At 65.9% G+C, this 18874-nt stretch overlaps 2 protein-coding genes across 4 annotated transcripts in view; both read left to right on the top strand.

Moving 5' to 3' along the window:
* Window positions 1-17027, top strand: part of LOC307110813 (patatin-like phospholipase domain-containing protein 7) — a 34738-nt gene extending 17711 nt beyond the window's left edge. For 2 of the 3 annotated variants that reach the window (XM_079790224.1, XM_079790223.1), the window contains exons 18-32: window positions 165-296; window positions 794-917; window positions 1218-1331; window positions 2275-2344; window positions 3373-3522; window positions 7714-7777; window positions 8536-8704; window positions 9620-9802; window positions 10213-10331; window positions 12800-12956; window positions 13524-13640; window positions 13860-13929; window positions 14333-14449; window positions 16354-16502; window positions 16651-17027. In XM_079790224.1, coding sequence (XP_079646350.1) covers window positions 165-296; window positions 794-917; window positions 1218-1331; window positions 2275-2344; window positions 3373-3522; window positions 7714-7777; window positions 8536-8704; window positions 9620-9802; window positions 10213-10331; window positions 12800-12956; window positions 13524-13640; window positions 13860-13929; window positions 14333-14449; window positions 16354-16502; window positions 16651-16887 — 1972 coding nt within the window. In that variant the 3' untranslated portion in view covers window positions 16888-17027. Of the gene's footprint in view, window positions 1-164; window positions 297-793; window positions 918-1217; window positions 1332-2274; window positions 2345-3372; window positions 3523-7713; window positions 7778-8535; window positions 8705-9619; window positions 9803-10212; window positions 10332-12799; window positions 12957-13372; window positions 13641-13859; window positions 13930-14332; window positions 14450-16353; window positions 16503-16650 lie in introns of those variants that run through there. The other variant, XR_013814502.1, reaches the window with a different exon arrangement.
* A 36-nt stretch (window positions 17028-17063) lies between these two features.
* On the top strand, window positions 17064-18836 carry LOC307110815 (patatin-like phospholipase domain-containing protein 7). Its single transcript, XM_079790226.1, has 4 exons — window positions 17064-17240; window positions 17703-17787; window positions 17961-18064; window positions 18186-18836. Exons 1-4 carry the CDS (start codon window positions 17196-17198, stop codon window positions 18294-18296), a joined length of 345 nt encoding a protein of 114 aa, XP_079646352.1. The 5' UTR covers window positions 17064-17195; the 3' UTR covers window positions 18297-18836.
* The last annotated feature ends 38 nt before the right edge of the window (window positions 18837-18874 follow it).

The raw sequence follows: 18874 nt of genomic DNA, 5'->3' as shown, positions 1-18874 counted from the left end.
CACGGGCTCCCCGAGTCTGCCGGCGGCTGGTCGTCAGGGCGGGTGGTGGCTGTGCTCTGTGCTCCTAAGTGGGAGTCACGGTCTGACAAGTGGGGTGCAGGTCCCGTGTCCTCTCAAGTGCCGGGCCTGGGGGGAGGGGCCGGCTGACTGGGCCGTCTTGGCAGAATCATGCGGAAGCAGCCGACCGTGGTCCTGGGCGTCGCGCACACGGTCGTGAAGCGCATGTCATCCTTCGTGCGGCAGATCGACTTCGCCCTGGACTGGATGGAGGTGGAGGCGGGGCGCGCCGTGTACAGGTGGGTGCGGGGCGAGGGGCGCAGGGCTGCGTGGGGTCCTGAGGCGGGGCAGCGCTCGGGGTGGAGACTCCAGGTGTGGCCCCCCCCAGGGCGTCCGTGGCCCGTGCTCACCTGCTGGGCTGGCTGGGCCTGTGCTCGTGCACACAGATGCTCAGCGAAGCCACACCCGCCCGGAACATGGGAACACGGCGCCGGCGGCACAGCGTGTGTGCAGGTGCTGCTGGGCCCCGGCCCCGGCTCCTCGGCGGAGTGAGGGCCGAGTGCGCACTTGGGTCACCGCTACCCCCTTCGTCAGCTGTCCATCAGAACAAGGACGTTTAGGGCGCTTGCTTACCTGAGTGTCACGTGGACACGTCCCCTGTGGCGCACGTTTTCCATGGAAAACAACACGTTTCCCAAAACGAAAGGGCTCCGTGAGAAGGCGTCTTTGTTCGCTGTGTTGGGTGCGAGGGCTCCCGGCCGGTGCCCTGCCCGCTCCCAGCGCCGCATCCCTGCAGGCAGGGGGACAAGTCGGACTGCACCTACATCGTGCTCAGCGGCCGGCTGCGCTCCGTGATCCGAAAGGACGACCTCAAGAAGCGCCTGGCCGGGGAGTATGGCCGCGGAGACCTCATCGGTGTGGTAGGGCTGGGCGCAGTAGGGCCAGGGTGCGGTCCCACTGGGTGCTGCCCTGGGTGCGGGGAGGAGCCCTCACGGTGGCATCAGGAGGGGCGTGCCTCCCGTGGTGTTCCGTTCTCTGGGGCGGGTGTGCCCGCTCCCAGCCGGGCTGCGGCGCAGGTGGAATCCAAGGGTCAGAGGTCTCCAGACCTCGGGGGCCTGGCTGCGGCGCCCTCCCCTCCCGTCCTCACCGGCTCTGCCCTGTGTCCTGGGCGCCGGGCGGCAGGTGTGAGCAGTGCAGCCGGCACCCAACTCCTTCCTCAGGTGGAGACGCTCACCCGCCAGCCGCGAGCGACCACAGTGCACGCGGTTCGGGACTCGGAGCTCGCCAAGCTGCCGGCGGGAGCCCTGACGTCCATCAAGCGCAGGTACCCGCAGGTGAGGGTCGGAGCCGGGCCGGGGAGCAGGCAGCCAGGGGCAGGCGTCTGAACGGGTCCAGCTGTTCCTAACACGCGCCCTGAACGAAACCTTGACACCTGAGAGGCTGCTGGTTCCGACACAGCGTCGGCTACAAACAGGGAAGCAGCCGAGGCTGCTGGTGCGTTGGGAAAGGGGTGAAGTAACGTTTGCAGATAACGTGCCTTTTCCACTAGAAAACAAGCGGCCGCTGAGGGCTTAGAAGAGAGGCTGGGGGTCGTGTGGGTGGATCGGCGCTTCCTTGTCCTTCCCGCCAGGGAGAGAGGGGAGCGGAGCAGCCCGCAGCGCTCTGCCCTGGCCCGGGTGGCTCAGTGGCTAGAGCGCCGGCCTGTGGCTCGCAGGGTCCCGGGTTCTGTTCTGGTCAAGGGCACGCACCTTGGTTGCAGGCTCCTCCCTGGCCTGGGCCCTGGTCAGGGTGCGTGCAGGAGGCAACCAATTGACGTGTTTCTCTCACGTCGATGTTTCTCTGTCTTCCCTCTCCCTCCCACTCTCCCTAACAATCAATGGAAAGTAGCCTCGGGTGAGGAGTGAGTACACGTGTACACGTATATGCGTGTACGTCGCAGAGTTCTTAAAAGTCGGGTCAGCCTGGAGGCTCTGCCTCGCAGGGAGTGCAGCGCGGGGGCCGGCTGGTCCGTGTGGGCAGGCCCGTGCCCTCCCAGGCCAGGGCTTCCCCTTGGGGGCCCAGGAGCAGCCGCCCCGGAGTGACTGGCGGGCGGGCACGAACACGGGGAGACGCTGGGCAGAGGGGCACTTCACGTCCTGGTCTGGGCCGAGCGGGTGGCATGAGCTCGTCACACTCACCATCCCCCGTGGCCTGGAGCGCGCCCAGCCCGCCGGCTTTGGAAACACGGATCCCAGGGACTTCGCCTGTTGGTTTAACGGTGTGGGGTCTCTCCGCCAGGTCGTGACCCGGCTGATCCACCTGCTGGGGGAGAAGATCCTGGGCAGCCTGCAGCAGGGGCCTGCGACCAGTGAGTCCCCCGCGGCGCTCCGGCCTCCCCTGCCCCCTCTGCACAGCGCCCTCAGGCCTGCCCTCGGCCCCAGCCACCACCTCAGCGGGCAAGGCCTTCATCCCAGACCCGGAGACTTCCCTCTCCACCCCTCTCCGTGACCTCCCCCTCAGTGGGGGTGCCGCCTCTGCTGGCTCAGGCCATGGAGAGGTGGGGCCCCCTCGCTCACTGGTATCTGCTTAGCGCTGGGGACCCCCGGAGAGTCTCCCTGGAGGAGCACCCAGTGGGGAGGGCGGGATGCAGCCCACCTGCCTGAGCTGGCAAGGGCAGGGCCACTGCTGACGGTGGCATCAGGACCCTAGCCAGCCTGTTCTCCCCCGGGCCCTTCTGAGGCCTGTGCCTTCCGAGCGTGGGATTGCCTGCCCCTCCCGCCGTGGCCAGGACCAGACCCTCCCATGTGCCTTAGAGGCTGCACAGCTGCGCAGAGCTCGTAGACCCGTCCCTCCCTCCCTCCCTCGGAGGACTGTGACGTCAGAGGTCACTGGGGAGGACAGGAGGAAGGGGACCCCACGGTTCTTCGTTCATCTCTGCGCCCTCCTCTGGCCGAGCCCTGGTGGGAGATGGGGTTCAGAGCCCTGGTGGGAGAAGGGGTTCAGAGCCCTGGTGGGAGATGGGGTGCAGAGCCCTGGTGGGAGATGGGGTTCAGAGCCCTGGTGGGAGATGGGGTGAAGAGCCCTGGTGGGAGATGGGGTGCAGAGCCCTGGTGGGAGAAGGGGTGAAGAGCCCTGGTGGGAGATGGGGTGCAGAGCCCTGGTGGGAGATGGGGTGCAGAGCCCTGGTGGGAGATGGGGTTCAGAGCCCTGGTGGGAGATGGGGTGCAGTGCCTGGAGTCTCAGTGGGGGCAGTGTGGAGGGCAGGGTGGAGTTGTCCTGGTGCCCAGCTCGTCCCGGGCAGCTGGTACCAGCGTGTCCTCCAGAAACACCTCGTGGCACCTGGAGAGTGTCACCGTGGGCCCACCCCTCGGGCCGACCCACGACCCCTGCTTCCAGGTCACCAGTTTGGGCTGCGCTCCACCGGCAGCAAGTGGGACTCGGGGAACCCAGCCAGCAACCTGTCCACGGTGGCCGTCATGCCCGTGGCCGAGGACGTGCCCCTCACCGCCTTCGCCCTGGAGCTCAAGCACGCCCTCAGCGCCATCGGTGAGCGGCCCTCCTCCCCCACTCAGCCCTCGGGCGTTCTGGGGACCGCCTGGAGCTGGGCTGCCACAGGGGCTCTCGCCGCTTCACCCCCCCCCCGGGCCTCCGTCTCCCCTGTGGTTCGCATGTAAACCGTGGTCTGTGTGGGGACTGGTTTTTGTGTCACTGGGGCCTTGAGGCAGTGGGTGGTTTTCTTCTGCACGTGGAGGCCAGCGAAAGAGCCTCCCTCCCCGTGGGGCGGCCTCGGCCCCAGGCGGCCCGGCACTGCCGTCCACGAGGCTCGTCCCAGCTCGCTGGCCCTGGCCCTGGCCCCCACGCCTGTCCTGAGCCGGCCCCTCACGGTCTTCCCGATGCGGCTCTGCAGCAGGTGGTCAAACCAGGAGGGCTGAGCGCTCAGCTTTGCGGTTCCAGGTGGTTTGGGCCGTCCAGGGCCCGAGACCCCAGGAGTGTGAGGACGAGCGTGTCCAGTTCTGTGGGAACCCGACAGGGTCTGACGGGCTGCACTGACCCGATCGCTCTGGGTGCTGGCACCCTAACAAGACTCTGCCTTCCACCCAGCCACACGGGGCGCGTCCATTTCTGTGCATCTTTCATTTCCTTTGGCGGCGCTGACCGTTCTCACCGAAAGTCCTCATTAAGCTCCTTCCGCAGCGGTGACTGGCTTGTGCTGTTGTCACTGGACTTACTTCATAACCCCTCTCGGGGTGCTCGCTGTAGCGCAGAGAAACAGCTGCTCTGGTGCTGACTCTGTGCCTATTCCAGCAGGTGCGTGTGTGTGCGTGTGCGTGTGTATGTGTGGAGTCGTCAGGCTTTCTGCGCATCAGGTCATGTCTGCACACGGAGGCCACCGCTTCTTCCTCTCCGTGCGGACGGACGCCTGTTCATCCATTCGGTTCCCAGTGCCGCTCCGCAGAGCCGTGTTGGGAAGTGGTGGAGCCAGGCACCCCACCTCGTTGCTGCTCTTGGGGAGAAGCCCCGTCTTTCACCCCTGAGGGTGCGGTCCGCTGCGGCTCTTGGTGGGCGGCCTGTGGTGTGTTGAAGAAGTGGCTTTCTGTACGTAGTTTACTGAGGGCTTTTATTGTGAAGAGAGGTGGGATTTTGTCGGTGCCTTTTCTGCATCACCTGAATGCTTGTGTGTTTCCCTTTGTCCTGTTAACTGATGAGTCGCATGGATGGACAGTCCTGCGTCGAGCCATCCTTGCATTCCAGGGACAGATCCCACGGGGCTGTGGTGTACAGCCTGAACAGGCACCTGGGTTGGCTCGCTGGCGTTCTGTTGAGGACTTTCATGTCAGTATCGACAAAGGTCATTGCCTACAACAGTGATGGGCAACCTTTTGAGCTTGGTGTCAAACTTCGCCAAAAAACTGAGCATAACTCGGGTAGTGTGTCACTTTGAGGAAAAAACATTATTTCGCAAGTGTTTCATCCTCAGGAGCAGCAAATGTTTCATCCTCGGCATGCGGCTGCCTCAGCGGCCGCGTGTCATCAGAAATGGCTACGCGTGTCAGTGCTGACACGCGTGTCATAGGTTCGCCATCACTGGCCTACAACTTGCTCCTGCTGTCTTTGTCTCCTCCTGGCTTTGGTGTCAGGAATGCTGGCCCCACGGAGTGAGTGGGAAAGTGCCCTTTTCTTCACTATTTTAGACGAGTTTGAGGAGGAAGGGTGTGAATTTTTCTTTAAATGTTTGATAGAATCCTCCAGTGAAGCTCTCTCGTCCAGGGCCTTCCTTTGTCGGGTTATTGTTACTGTTATTATTACTGATCCAGTCTTCGTGAATCAGTCTGGGTAGGTCTTGTGTTTCCAGAAATTCCTCCGTTTCATCTAGATTATCCAACTTGTTGATGTGCAATTGTTCAGAGTACTCTCTTTTTTTAAATACATTTTATTGATTTTCACAGAGAGGAAGGGAGAGGGGGAGAGAATAGAAACATCGATGAGAGAGAAATATCGATCAGCTGCCTCCTGCACACCCCCTACCGGGGATGTGCCCGCAACCAAGGCACATGCCCTGGACCGGAATCGAACCCGGGACCCTTCAGTCCGCAGGCCGACGCTCTGTCCACTGAGCCACACCCGTCGGGGCCAGCACTCTTATACCCCCTTCATTTCTGTAAAGCGAATGATGTCCCGTCGCTTTTTATTTCAGCGACTTGAACCTTCTCCTTTTATTCTTTATTCATCTAGCTGAAGGCCTGTCGATCCTGTTCATTCTCTCAAAGAACCCACTCTTGCGTGTATTTACGTCTCTATTTTATTGACCTCTGTCCTGACCTTTGTTCCCCCATTCCTCCGGCCAGCGCTGGACTTAGTTTACCTTCCTCCCCGGTTCCTCGGGCACGAAGCTGGGCTTTGTGACGTCACGTTGGCAGCGGGCACCCTCCCGGCGCTGCTCTTGCACGCGCTTGGCGACTTCCTGCTTGCCCCGTGACTTCGCTCCCCATGGGCTGTGTGAGCGTGTTCATGTCCACGCGTGTGAGCTTTCCCGTGTTCCTTCTGTTCCTGGTCTCCAGTTTCACACGCTGACCAGGAAGGACACTGTGATTTCGGCCTTTTGAGGTTTTATTCGACGTGTTTTGTGGCCCGACCTGGGGCCGGCCCCGGAGAGTGTCCTGTGTGTCCGGAGCGCGTGTCCTGCTGTGTCCGTCTTCCCACGCGTGGGCGGTAGTGAGTGTGCAGCCGCCTCGCCGGGGCGTGAGTCTGCATTCCGCGTGACCGAGAAGCTGGTTTGTGATTGGCCGTCAGGTCCCCCTCTGTCCGTGCCTGTCAGGCCACCCCTTTCCGCTGGGCTGTCACTCCTCCTGCCGATGGCGGTGACGTGGCGATGGCGATGGCGATGGTGGAGGCGGGGTTCTCCCTGTGATGGCACGCGGCTCCTTTGGGTGCAGATATGGCAGAATCCTTTGCCGCCCGGCGGCTTGCTCTTCTTACTTTAATGATGTGCTTTGACGAGCAGAAGGTCTTCATACTAACGTGGCCCACTAACCCACTCTTCCCTACATCGTTGTTGATTTTCGCATTTTACATAAGACGTTTCACTCTGCCCCCAAATCGTGAAGATGTTCTGTTAACGCAGTCCAGCTGGGACTGCTTTCGGTTATGAAATGAGGTGGAATCAAGAATTATTTTGTCTGTGGGGGTCTCAGCCGACCCAGAACCCTCACTTACTAGTAGAAAGCCCGAGCTCTGCCCGCAGCCATGGTGACCCCTTCGCCGGAAGTCAGGTGACCATGTTTGTGGGGGTCGCCCTCACTTCTCAAGGACATTTTTGCTGAGTGAAGGTTTAGGCTGAGAGTCCCACCCAGTGGTCGGCAAACCGCGCTCGCGAGCCACATGCGGCTCTTTGGCCCCTTGAGTGTGGCTCTTCCACAAAATACCACGGCCTGGACGAGTCTATTTTGAAGAAGTGGCGTTAGAAGAAGTTTAAGTTTAAAAAATTTGGCTCTCCAAAGAAATTTCAATCGTTGTCCTGTTGCTATTTGGCTCTGTTGACTGATGAGTTTGACAACCACTGGGCTAACCATAGCCCTCCCCCGGTCTTGCCCCGCCTTCCTGGGGAGCAGGCCCTGACGGCTGTGTCTGGCTCTCAGATGGGCGGTCCTTGCTGGTTTCAGACCCAGGTGGGGAGCTGTGCGTCTGGGACTGTCCGCCATGGCCGGCTGGTCTGGGCGGGGGCGTTGTGTCATTTTGCATTTTATGAGCTTGTGTGTCCCTGCCCCCAGCACGCCGCCTCTGTGCTGCAGAGCTCCCACTCCCTGTGGGTGGACGAGGAGACTGAGGTTCAGAGAGGCCCCCTGCCCCTGGGCCTGGTGAGCCCTGAGCAGAGCAGTCCTCCCGCTTTGCCAGGTGCTCACCTGCCCGGAGGCTCCTCTCGCCACAGGCACTTCCGTCCTGGGAGGCAAGGCTCCTGGCGGCCTCGGAGAGCCACCTGGGGGGGGGGGGGGGGGCGCGGTGCTGCTCCTGCCGCTGCCTGGCTCCCCTGTGGCCGGGCCTGGCTCCCCTGTGGCCGGGCCTAGCTCCCCCATGGCCGGCCTGGCTCCCCCGTGGCCGGGCCTGGCTCCCCCGTGGCCGGGCCTGGCTCCCCCGTGGCCGGCCTGGCTCCCCCGTGGCCGGCCTGGCTCCCCCGTGGCCGGCCTGGCTGTCCGGGACGGGGCGGCCGGGGCAGTTTCCCACCACCAGGTGCTTTCCCAGGCCCCGTCCTGCTGCTGACCAGCGACAACGTCAAACAGCGCCTCGGCTCGGCCGCCCTGGACAGGTACCGGCTGAGGGGACAGCCGGGCTGCCCGCGGCTCTGAGACAGCCTGGGGCGGCCTGTGTCTGCGCACCCTGGGCCTGCCCCCCATGTCTGCACCCCACATGTCTGCGCCCCCCATGTCTGCGCCCCACATGTCTGCGCCCCCCATGTCTGCGCCCCACATGTCTGCACCCCATGTCTGCGCCCCATGTCTGCACCCCATGTCTGCACCCCCCATGTCTGCGCCCCATGTCTGCACCCCCCCATGTCTGCGCCCCATGTCTGCACCCCCCATGTCTGCACCCCATGTCTGCACCCCCACATGTCTGCGCCCCATGTCTGCACCCCCACATGTCTGCGCCCCATGTCTGCACCCCCACATGTCTGCCCCCCACATGTCTGCCCCCCCACATGTCTGCGCCCCCACATGTCTGCGCCCCATGTCTGCACCCCCACATGTCTGCCCCCCATGTCTGCACCCCCACATGTCTGCGCCCCATGTCTACACCCCCCATGTTTGTGCCCCATGTCTGCACCCCCACATGTCTGCGCCCCATATCTGCGCCCCACATGTCTGCGCCCCATGTCTACACCCCCACATGTCTGCGCCCCATGTCTGTGCCTCCATGTTTGCCCTCCCACACGTCTGTACCCCCACATGTGTGCCCCCATGTCTGTGCCCCCTTTGTCTGCACCCCCGTATGCTTGCACCCCCGTATGTCTGCCCCATGTCTTCAGCCCCTGTCTGCACCCCCATGCCGGGCCCTGTCGTGCTGCAGCATCCACGAGTACCGGCTGTCCAGCTGGCTGGGGCAGCAGGAGGACATCCACCGGATCGTGCTCTACCAGGCGGACAGCTCGCTCACGCCCTGGACCCAGCGCTGCATCCGGCAGGCCGACTGCATCCTCATCGTGGGCCTGGGCGAGCAGGAGCCCAACGTGGGCGAGGTGGGGGCTGCAGGCGGGGCTGTGGGTGGGAGTGGGAGAGGTGGGGGCTGCAGGCGGGGCTGTGGGTGGGAGTGGGAGAGGTGGGGGCTGCGGGCGGGGCTGTGGGTGGGAGTGGGAGAGGTGGGGGCTGCGGGCGGGGCTGTGGTGGGAGTGGGTGAGGTGGGGGCTGCAGGCGGGGCTGTGGGTGGGAGTGGGTGTGGTGGGGGCTGCGGCCGGGTCTCAGGGCTGCTGGCCAGGCGTGTCGGGGCTGGGGCAGCCACGCTCTCCTCAGATCCCTCCCTCTGCTGCTCTCTCCTTTGAATGAAATGTTTCAGGGGCAGATAGAGGAGCCCACACCCAGATCTTGACCTCGGTGGTGGTTTTAGCGTCTGCGGTCCCTGCCCCTCCCCCCCCCCGCCATGGCCTCCTGTGGAGTTGGCGCCGCTGCCCGTGTCTCACACTTGCCGCGTGTGCAGCTGGCCACAGGCCTGGCCTGTGTGAACGGTGCCCTGGTTCTTATCGTTTTGAAACCTCCTGGCTGGTGAGCCCCACCTGCCTGTCCCCAGTCCCTGGGCAGGGACGTCGCTTCCTGACATGGGCCCACCTGGACCTTCCGTTCACTGAGGCTGGCCTGGCCTCCAGGGCTTCACGGCGGGAAGCGGCCACTCAGCACCCCTCCAGCGGCTCCCACCTCAGCTCCACCCCTGGCCCTGCGGCCGCCGGGGCTCCTGTTCTGCAGGGAGTGGGGCTCCCGCAAGGGAGGGCCTTTGCAGAACTCATGGTCCGAGAAGGTCCCTGTGTTCAAGGGGCCGAGGCCCCGCAGCCCCGCTGGTCACAGGACCGGGTGCCGCCCGGTCAGCGCGGTGGGTCAGCGCGGGGCCTCTGGGCCGCCCCGTCCTGGCCTCAGGCCCCCTGACCGCGGCTCTGCCCCCTCAGCTGGAGCGGATGCTGGAGAGCACGGCCGTGCGCGCCCAGAAGCAGCTGGTGCTGCTGCACCGGGAGGAGGGCCCGGCGCCCGCGCGCACCGTCGAGTGGCTCAACATGCGCGGCTGGTGCTCCGGCCACCTGCACCTGCGCTGTCCGCGCCGCGTCTTCTCCCGGCGGAGCCTGCCCAGGCTGGTGAGGGCGGAGCAGGGCCCAGCCCCTCTAGGGCCCGGCTCGGGTTCTTGGGGCCATGGGTGCTGCTGTGCTCCCGGGAGGCAGGGCCGGGCCTGGCGTAGCCTGAGGTTCCAGAGGGTCTTGGTGGCCTCGGTCAGCATAGCCTCCTGCCTCAGGCAGAAGCCGTGCAGACCCTGAGCCCTCTTCCCGGGGTGGCCTCGGCCGGGGGGCCGGGGGAGCGCAGAGCCTGCCAGGCGTCCCAGCCTGCTGGCCCCGCTCAGGGGACAGCGTCGGACAGCTGCGTCCGCGCTCCCGAGTCCCTGCCCAGAGCACCTCCTTGGGGCTGGCGGGGTTCAGTGAGGTGCGGACAGGGTGGGTGACAGACCGACAGACAGAGCTGAGGTGAGGAGCCCCGCTCTCCGCCTCTGCAGGTGGAGATGTACGAGCGGCTCTTCCAGAGGCCCCCGGACCGGCACTCGGACTTCTCCCGCCTGGCGCGGGTGCTGACAGGAAACGCCATCGCGCTGGTGCTGGGCGGAGGCGGGGCACGGTGAGTCCCCTCTGTCCCGGCACAGCCCCCGGCAGGTGCTGTGAGCTCAGGGCGGCCCCTGGCGGGCCAGGGCACATGGCCAGGCCGGGCCTCCACGGGCTGATTGTGGTCCCTCCGGAAGCTTCCGTCGCCTCTGTAACCTCTCGTGTGTTCTGAAGGCTGCTCTGGCCTTTGCGGGCCTCCCCCGGGCCCCCGAGTCTCTCCACCGAGGCCTGCGTGTGCAGGTGCGGCCTGACCTCTGTGCGGCCGCCGGGCCCCGGAGGGTGCAAACCCTCTTCTCCGGGAAGTAGTGCCAGTGGCCCCGGAGCTGCTGCTCTAACGGAACTCGCCACACGAGACGGCGGCGTGCAGTCCTCACGGCGGCAGCACGAGTTCCTGCCTGGAGGGCTGGGCTGGAGCTGCTGGCGGGGCTGGCGGGCTCGGAGGGCCTGCCATGGTGCTGTCCCCGCCCCCACGTGGCCTGGTGGGTGGTGAAGTGGGGTCACTACGCTCGCTCCCTCTGAGGATCCTGAGCCTCACCTGGGGCACACGGTTCCTGGGGTCCTTGCAGGCTGAGCCGTGGGCCTGGGAGGTGGGGCCCTGCCCCAGGTGCAGGGGCAGGTGCAGCTGCGGGAGGACCGGGCAGCCCAGACTTTGACCTGGTTGGCACGTCAGGACGGCTCGATCAGCAGCATTTTTGATGAAAAGTTAGTAATGATCGAAGTGACTAGTCTGAAGGCCGTACGGAAGGTGCGGGTGCTCCGGGCGCGGAGGTGCCTCTCGGTCTCCAGTTCTGGGGCTGGTTTGGTGCGTGATGTTCTAGGAACGTGTCCTCGATCTGATTGCCCGGCTCTCGGCAGGAGGTCCGTGCGCGCTTCTGACCTTGGTGACTGGGCGTCTGGACGGAGGGTCCCTGGGCAGCTGCTGAGAGTCCCTCCTGCCTTCCCTCTCCCAGCTCCGCGGGACTGGCCGGCCTCGGGTGCCACTGCTCGGAGCTTCTCGTCCCCGTCCGAGGGGCGGGGCCTCTTGTTCTCGGCGGTTAAGGCTTCCCTCTTCTCCGTTTGCAGCCTCGTAGGAACGGTTTCCTTTAGGTTCACATTTGCAAGCGTTCATCCCACTTTTGAACGGTTCTTGGTTTTAGTCATCATCTCTAAACAACTCAAAGCGTTTCCCTCAGACACGGCTTCCTCCCGACCCTGAACTCTCCGGGCCCCAGGGAAACACGGGTCGGCCCACGTGTGTCTCCCCCTCACATGTTTCAGACCAGCATTCCCGTGCTCCGCCCTCTAGATAGCCTGGGAACCGCGTTTCCTTCCACCACCTCCACCTCAGTCCTGTTCCTGCCTCAGCGGGTCTCACTGCTGTTGAACCCACTCTCAGTTCTCACTTCTCACTCTAGTTCCCTTTCCGTCTCACTTTATAGTGTCCAATTCTGTGTCAAAATCATAAGATTTTATTTGTGTTAAAACAGGTGGACCAGCCTAGCCAGTTTGCTCAGTGGGTAGAGCGTCGGCCTGCGAACTGAAAGGTCCCGGGTTCGATTCTGGTCAAGGGCACATGCCCAGGTTGTGGGCTCGATCCCAGTGGGGAACGTGCAGGAGGCAGCCGAGCAATGATTCTCTCTCATCATTGATGGTTTCTATCTCTCCCTCTCCCTTCCTCTCTGAAATCAATAAACATATAAAAAACAACAACAACAAAAAACAAAACAGGTGGACCACAGAGTTTACCTTTTAACTGGGCCTGTGTAAGCGATCAGGGCGCCAGGCCAGCACAGGTCGCACAGCCTCCACGTCCTCTCGGGATGTTCCCTCGTCCCACGCTGACCCTGTCCCTTCAGCCCCGGCCCGGCCCCGCCTGTGTCTGTGGGTCCGGCTCTGCCTTCACACCCCCCACGCCCTGTGGCCGGTGTTGCATTTCCTCCTGTCCCCTGTTCGCCGCTGAAAGGCACCCTCTCGTGTGCTTACCCCACACTAGTCACTCCTCGCTGGCACGGGCAGCAGGCGGCTCCCCGATCGGGAGCCCCGCCCTCTTCCAGCTGCGCCCACACCTCGTGACCTGGTCCTCTGGCCCCGCCTGCTGCCTGCTTTCTCGGCTGTGGTCACGTGGTCCTCTCAAATGCGTGGGATTGCTGGGCGGGGCGGACATCGTGGGGACGGAGTTCGAGGCTCAGTGACCAGTTCCATCCGAGGCCGGCTTTCCCACCCACTGACGCTGACCTCGGGGTGTTGACCGACTCCCCTTCCGGGGGGCCTGGCCTTGTGTCCCCCCAGAGTCGGGTCGGTGCAGGCCTCTCGGACGCCGGTGGGGAGACGAGGCCAGGTGCTGGCTGCCGCTCAGGACGCCAGAGGGTCTAAATGGTGCCCGTCTCCTCTGAGCGAGCCGGGCATGGAGGGGAGTGGTGGCACGGCAGCGTCCGGGTCCTGCGGGCACCGTGGGTGCCGGTCCTGGCGGTGGCACTTACTCCTGTCCCTGCTCCCGGTGGGCAGAGGCTGCGCCCAGGTTGGCATCATCCGAGCGCTGGCGGAGTGCGGCATCCCCGTGGACATGGTCGGGGGCACGTCCATCGGGGCCTTCATGGGCGCCCTGTACGCCGAGGAGAGGAGCTACAGCCAGATTCGCATCCGGGCCAAGCAGTGGACGGAGGTAGGGCCCCTCCCTGGAGCCGGCTGGTCCCCGTGACCACCTGGGGCAGAGGGGAGCACGCGGTGCAGCCACACCACGGGGGGCTGGCTGTGCTGGTTCCTGGTCTCCGTTTATCAGGGTTCACCGTACCCACAGTTCCGCTGGACACGAGGCGGGGCCACGGGGGGCCCCAGCCGCTTTGGGGTTCTGTGGGACAGGCAGGGTCGGTAGCTGAAGGTCAGCTCCTCTGAGCAGCCCGGGCTGGGGACCTGGGCCCTGGCCCTGGGCTGAGCGGGCAGGGTGCTGGCTCGGTGTGAGGTTTTGATGGGGGGTGGGGGGTGCATTAATCAGTTTGCAGGAGAGACAGCCGGGGGGTCAGCGGTGTTCCCACAGCACCGCCCGGCGAGCCGCTCAGGCACAGCGTTCACTCCCCCGAGACCCACCCCAAGGTGCCTCCGGCCGCTCTGCTCTGTCTGGAGCACAGCCAGGCCCCTGCTCCCTCCGCCGACGAGCCTGCTGGGCCCTGAGCGCCACCTGCTGCCCTGCCACCGGGGGCTGGGTCCTCCCCACCGGCCTCACTGCCCCCAGGACATGTCGTCGATGACGAAGACGATGCTGGACCTGACCTACCCCATCACCTCCATGTTCTCGGGGGCGGGCTTCAACAGCAGCATCTGCAGCGTGTTCAAGGACCGGCAGATCGAGGTGCTACACCCTCCCCCCTCCCCACCCCTGCTCAACCCTCCCCACCCCTCCCCACCCCTGCTCACCCCTCCCCACCCCTCCCCACCCCTGCTCACCCCTCCCCACCCCTCCTCACCCCTCCCCACCCCTCCTCACCCTCCCACACTCCTCTGGTTCCCCTCACACACCCCTTGGGCGGCAGCCGGGGAGGATGCCCCTCTAAGCCCGTCGTCCCCGCAGGACCTGTGGATCCCCTACTTCACCATCACCACGGACATCTCGGCCTCGGCCATGCGGGTGCACACAGACGGTGAGCGCCTGCTCCCCAGGGGCTCCCGCCACGCGGCCCCCGAGGGGCTCCCACAGAGATGACCTTCCGCACACGACGGAGGGTGGCAGGGAGTGACCAGGAGCCCGAGGGGGAGGCACAGGAGGAAGCCGGCCTGTGGCGGCACCGAGGCCTCCGGCTGCACGCTTGGGGGTGGGGAGGGGCTGGGGAGGCCTCGGCACACCGGGTGTGGGGCCGGCACCAGGAAGGCAGGACACGCAGAGCGCGCGGCTCTGCGCCTCGGGGACGGGATGTCCAGGAGGCGTGTCCAGCCTGCGCGGTGCCCCTCGTAGGCAGCGGGGCCAGGGTGCGGCAGGAGCGCGGGTCGGGAGAGGCTCCTTCCTCCTGGGCGTGGCCGGGACCTCCGCCCTCTGGGTCCCTCCAGGCTCCCTGTGGAGGTACGTGCGTGCCAGCATGTCCCTGTCCGGCTACATGCCCCCCCTCTGCGACCCCAAGGATGGCCACCTGCTGATGGACGGGGGCTACATCAACAACCTCCCAGGTACGGCCCGCCCCAGCGCCTCCGCTCCGCTGGCTGTGCACGCTTCCTCCCGCCTGTGCCAAGGCACTCACAGCCTGGCTCGGAGCAGGGAACACGCACACACACACGCGCACACACACTCACACACACACGCACACACACTCACGCACACACACCCCGCGAGCCCAGCATATGGCTCCGTTTGTCAGCTCAGCAGCTCCCAGAACAAGGGCCAGGGAGAGGCGGGAGCAGTTACCTCCCGGCTGTGCCCACGGCGGGAACGGAGCCGCAGGTGCTGGGGAGGCCCTCCCTCGGGCACACCTTCCCCTGTTGGACAGCTCTGTGTGCCCCGCGGGCCTCGGGGCGTGTTGGACAGCTCTGTGCGCCCCGCGGGCCTCGGGGCGTGTTGGACAGCTCTGTGTTCTCCGTGGGCCTCGGGGCGTGTTGGACAGCTCTGTGCGCTCGCTCCATGGGCCTCGGGGCGTGTTGGACAGCTCTGTGTGCCCCGCAGGCCTCGGGGCGTGTTGGACAGCTCTGTGCGCCCCCGCGGGCCTCGGGGCGTGTTGGACAGCTCTGTGTGCTCCGTGGGCCTCGGGGCGTGTTGGACAGCTCTGTGCGCCCCGCGGGCCTCAGGGCGTGTTGGACAGCTCTGTGTGCTCCGTGGGCCTCGGGGCGTGTTGGACAGCTCTGTGCGCCCCGCGGGCCTCGGGGCATGTTGGACAGCTCTGTGTGCTCCGTGGGCCTCGGGGCGTGTTGGACAGCTCTGTGTGCTCCGTGGGCCTCGGGGCGTGTTGGACAGCTCTGTGCGCTCGCTCCATGGGCCTCGGGGCGTGTTGGACAGCTCTGTGTGCCCCGCAGGCCTCGGGGCGTGTTGGACAGCTCTGTGCGCCCCGCGGGCCTCGGGGCGTGTTGGACAGCTCTGTGTGCTCCGTGGGCCTCGGGGCGTGTTGGACAGCTCTGTGCGCCCCGCGGGCCTCAGGGCGTGTTGGACAGCTCTGTGTGCTCCGTGGGCCTCGGGGCGTGTTGGACAGCTCTGTGCGCCCCGCGGGCCTCGGGGCATGTTGGACAGCTCTGTGTGCTCCGTGGGCCTCGGGGCGTGTTGGACAGCTCTGTGTGCTCCGTGGGCCTCGGGGCGTGTTGGACAGCTCTGTGCGCCCCGCGGGCCTCGGGGCGTGTTGGACAGCTCTGTGTGCTCCGTGGGCCTCGTGGCGTGTTGGACAGCTCTGTGTGCCCCGCGGGCCTCGGGGCGTGTTGGACAGCTCTGTGTTCCGTGGGCCTCGGGGCGTGTTGGACAGCTCTGTGTGCTCCATGGGCCTCGGGGCGTGTTGGACAGCTCTGTGTGCTCTCCGTGGGCCTCGGGGCGTGTTGGACAGCTCTGTGTTCCGTGGGCCTCGGGGCGTGTTGGACAGCTCTGTGTTCCGTGGGCCTCGGGGCGTGTTGGACAGCTCTGTGTGCTCTCCGTGGGCCTCGGGGCGTGTTGGACAGCTCTGTGTTCCGTGGGCCTCGGGGCGTGTTGGACAGCTCTGTGTGCTCTCCGTGGGCCTCGTGGCGTGTTGGACAGCTCTGTGTGCTCTCCGTGGGCCGCGGGGCGTGTTGGACAGCTCTGTGTGCTCTCCGTGGGCCGCGGGGCGTGTTGGACAGCTCTTTGTTCCGTGGGCCTCGGGGCGTGTTGGACAGCTCTGTGTTCCGTGGGCCTCGGGGCGTGTTGGACAGCTCTGTGTTCCGTGGGCCTCGGGGCGTGTTGGACAGCTCTGTGTGCTCCTTGTGGACCTCGGGGCGTGTTGGACAGCTCTGTGTGCTCCATGGGCCTCAGGGCGTGTTGGACAGCTCTGTGTGCTCTCTGCGGGCCTCGGGGCGTGTTGGGCAGGCTCTGCCCGACTGGGCTCCGGGCTCCTGTCCCGGTGACCAGGGTCTCCTCGTCCCAGCGGATGTGGCCAGGTCGATGGGGGCGAAGGTGGTGATCGCCATCGACGTGGGCAGCCGGGACGAGACGGACCTCACCAACTACGGCGACGCGCTGTCGGGGTGGTGGCTGCTGTGGAAGCGCTGGAACCCCTTGGCCACCAAAGTGAAGGTGGGGCGCAGCCCCCTGCCTCCTGGGTCCCAGCCCCCCCCCCCCAGGCAGCCAGCGCTGGGAGAGGGCGGGCCAGGCAGAGCTACTGCCCCTGGGGCTGGGAGGGCCGGGCGGGACCCAGGGGACAGCGAGGCCTTGGTGGTGGTAGGTGCTGAACATGGCGGAGATCCAGACGCGCCTGGCCTACGTGTGCTGCGTGCGGCAGCTGGAGGAGGTGCGGAACAGCGACTACTGCGAGTACCTGCGCCCGCCCATCGACAGCTACGGCACCCTGGACTTCGGCAAGTTCGCCGAGATCTGCGTGAGTGCGGAGGGGCGGGAGCAGGGGCACCGGGGCAGCTGGGCTCGTGTCTGGCTTTTTAAAAAAAAACCGTGTTTTTATTGATTTTAGAGAGGAAGGGTGGGAGAGAGAGAAACGTCAGTGAGGGGAGACTGTCATTGATCGGCTGCCTCCTGCACGCACTCCATGGGATCCTGCCCACCCCCGGGCCTGTGCCCTGACCTGGCTCATAGGTCAACGCTCAACCACTGAGCCACACTGGCCAGGTGCTGGCTGCTTCCTCCCAGCCCCCTGGCTCTGAGAACAGGAGGTGGGTACCACAGCCAGGACTGGGCCCTGTGTGCAGGAGGTGGTGGTACCAGCATGGCCGGACGGTGTTTGACATCTGGAGGCGCAGTGGGGTGCTGGAGAAGATGCTGCAGGACCGGCAGGGCACAAGCAAGATGAAGGCCTTTGATGTGAGTGCCCAGCGGACCCCTCTGCCGTCCCTCTTCTGTGACCTGTCCCCCCCCCCCCCCCCGCCCGGTATCTGAGATCGGTGCCCTGCAGCCAGCAGCACCCCGAGCACCCCTCAGCGGCTCGTGTGCCGCGTCCCCATGGGCCAGAAGAGTCAAAGGCAGCAGCTGCGCCTGGGGCCCCAGGCACTCGGGGGGGGGGGGGCAGGATCTCCTCGTCTCTCTGTGCCCCTGCCCCTTGCCCCATCCCTCCACCCCTTCCGAGAGGATGGGGGTCTGGGTGGGGTCTGCGCAGGACTCTGCCCATCTCTCACGTCCCTGCCCCCACTCCAGGGGCTGGGGATCCTCAGAAGCCAGGGCCCCGGGGGGGACAGGGCCCAGGGGTGGGCCTCCGGCTGGCTGGGCGTCGGCTGTGGTGGGGCGTGGGGAGCAGTGCCTTTCCTAGGTGTGGCCTCCTCCCCCCAGGTCCTCACCTGCCCCAACGCCTCCTTCACGGACCTCGCCGAGATCGTGTCGCGCATCGAGCCCGCCAAGGTGGCCGTCGTGGATGGTGAGTTGGACACCAGGACATGTGCCCACAGCCAGGGTGCTGGGGCCGCGTCCCTGCCACACCCTTGACCCAGCAACAAGGGACCCTGGGCCTGATTGGCGGTGGGCGGGGCCTGCGCCAGGGCAGCACGGCCCTGCCCTCGGAGGGGACCAACACGGCCCCCCTGTGCCCAGACGAGTCTGACTACCTGACCGAGTGCGAGGAGGGCCTGCCAGAGGGCCCCCAAGAGGCCTACGCCGACTTCCAGAGCTCCCCGGCCGACGGGGGCTCCGACTGGGTGAGCTGCCTGGGCCCGCCTGGGCCCGCCGCCCACCTGCATGAGGCCCAGGGGCAGGGCGCCTCAGGGGAGCCCGCCAGTGCCCACCCCGACCCGACCGTGACCGTGCGTCTGCTTCCAGGAGGATGAGCCCTCGCTTGTCGCCAGCGCCCCAGTGTGGCCGCCCCAGACCGCCCCCGGATGCCTCGCCCCCCTGGCTCTCTGGCCGGGACGGGGAGAGGCCTCCCTCTGACGCTCCCTGAGGCCAGCACCTCCGCGGCCTGTCCTGGAGACCGCGGCTCCGGGGCAGGAGACCTGGCTGGGCCCGGGCCGTGCTGGGTGTCAGGCCTCTGCACTGGCCGCTCCTGGGGGCGCTTGGTCCTGGCACCTCTTGCACACACAGCAGCCCTCTGGGTGCACCCCCCCCCCCCCCCCCCCCCCGCCTCTGAGTGGTGTGGAGCCTCAGCCCTGATGCTTCTGCTTAGCGGGTGAATAAAGGTAGATCTGATCTTGTGGGCCTGTCATCCTTACACCCGGTGCTTGTGGCAGAGCGATGCCAAGAGGTGCCTGCGAGCCGACCAGACCCCTCTCTGCTGGGACTTGAAACCCCCAGGCAGCAATTCCAGGCCAAGCCGGGCGGGTGCCCAGGATCTGGGGTCCCCAGAGCAAGGACGAGCCTCCCCCCATCTCTCGGGCATTGCTCCACTGGTGCACACAGGACGCGCCTAAGACGCGGGCGCCCACACTTCTTTTCCGGGTCATCGAGCAGCGCTCCGGAGAACTGCCGCAGGGCCTGGTCTGCGGGGGGCGGGGGGGGTGGGAATAGGGGGA

This window comes from Cnephaeus nilssonii (genome assembly GCF_951640355.1).
Source record: "Cnephaeus nilssonii genome assembly, chromosome: 14".
Classification (NCBI taxonomy): domain Eukaryota; kingdom Metazoa; phylum Chordata; class Mammalia; order Chiroptera; family Vespertilionidae; genus Cnephaeus; species Cnephaeus nilssonii.
Note: the sequence above shows the minus strand (reverse complement) of the source record. Positions and strands in the feature narration are given on the sequence as shown.

What these genes read in the sequence shown, in the direction of transcription:
- LOC307110815 (XM_079790226.1), top strand. Translation starts at nt 17,196, where the DNA reads ATGCTGCAGGACCGGCAGGGCACAAGCAAGATGAAGGCCTTTGAT. An exon ending in GCAAGATGAAGGCCTTTGAT is followed by an intron (nt 17,241 to 17,702) that starts GTGAGTGCCCAG and finishes TCCTCCCCCCAG; the next exon opens with GTCCTCACCTGCCCCAACGC. An exon ending in CCGACGGGGGCTCCGACTGG is followed by an intron (nt 18,065 to 18,185) that starts GTGAGCTGCCTG and finishes GTCTGCTTCCAG; the next exon opens with GAGGATGAGCCCTCGCTTGT.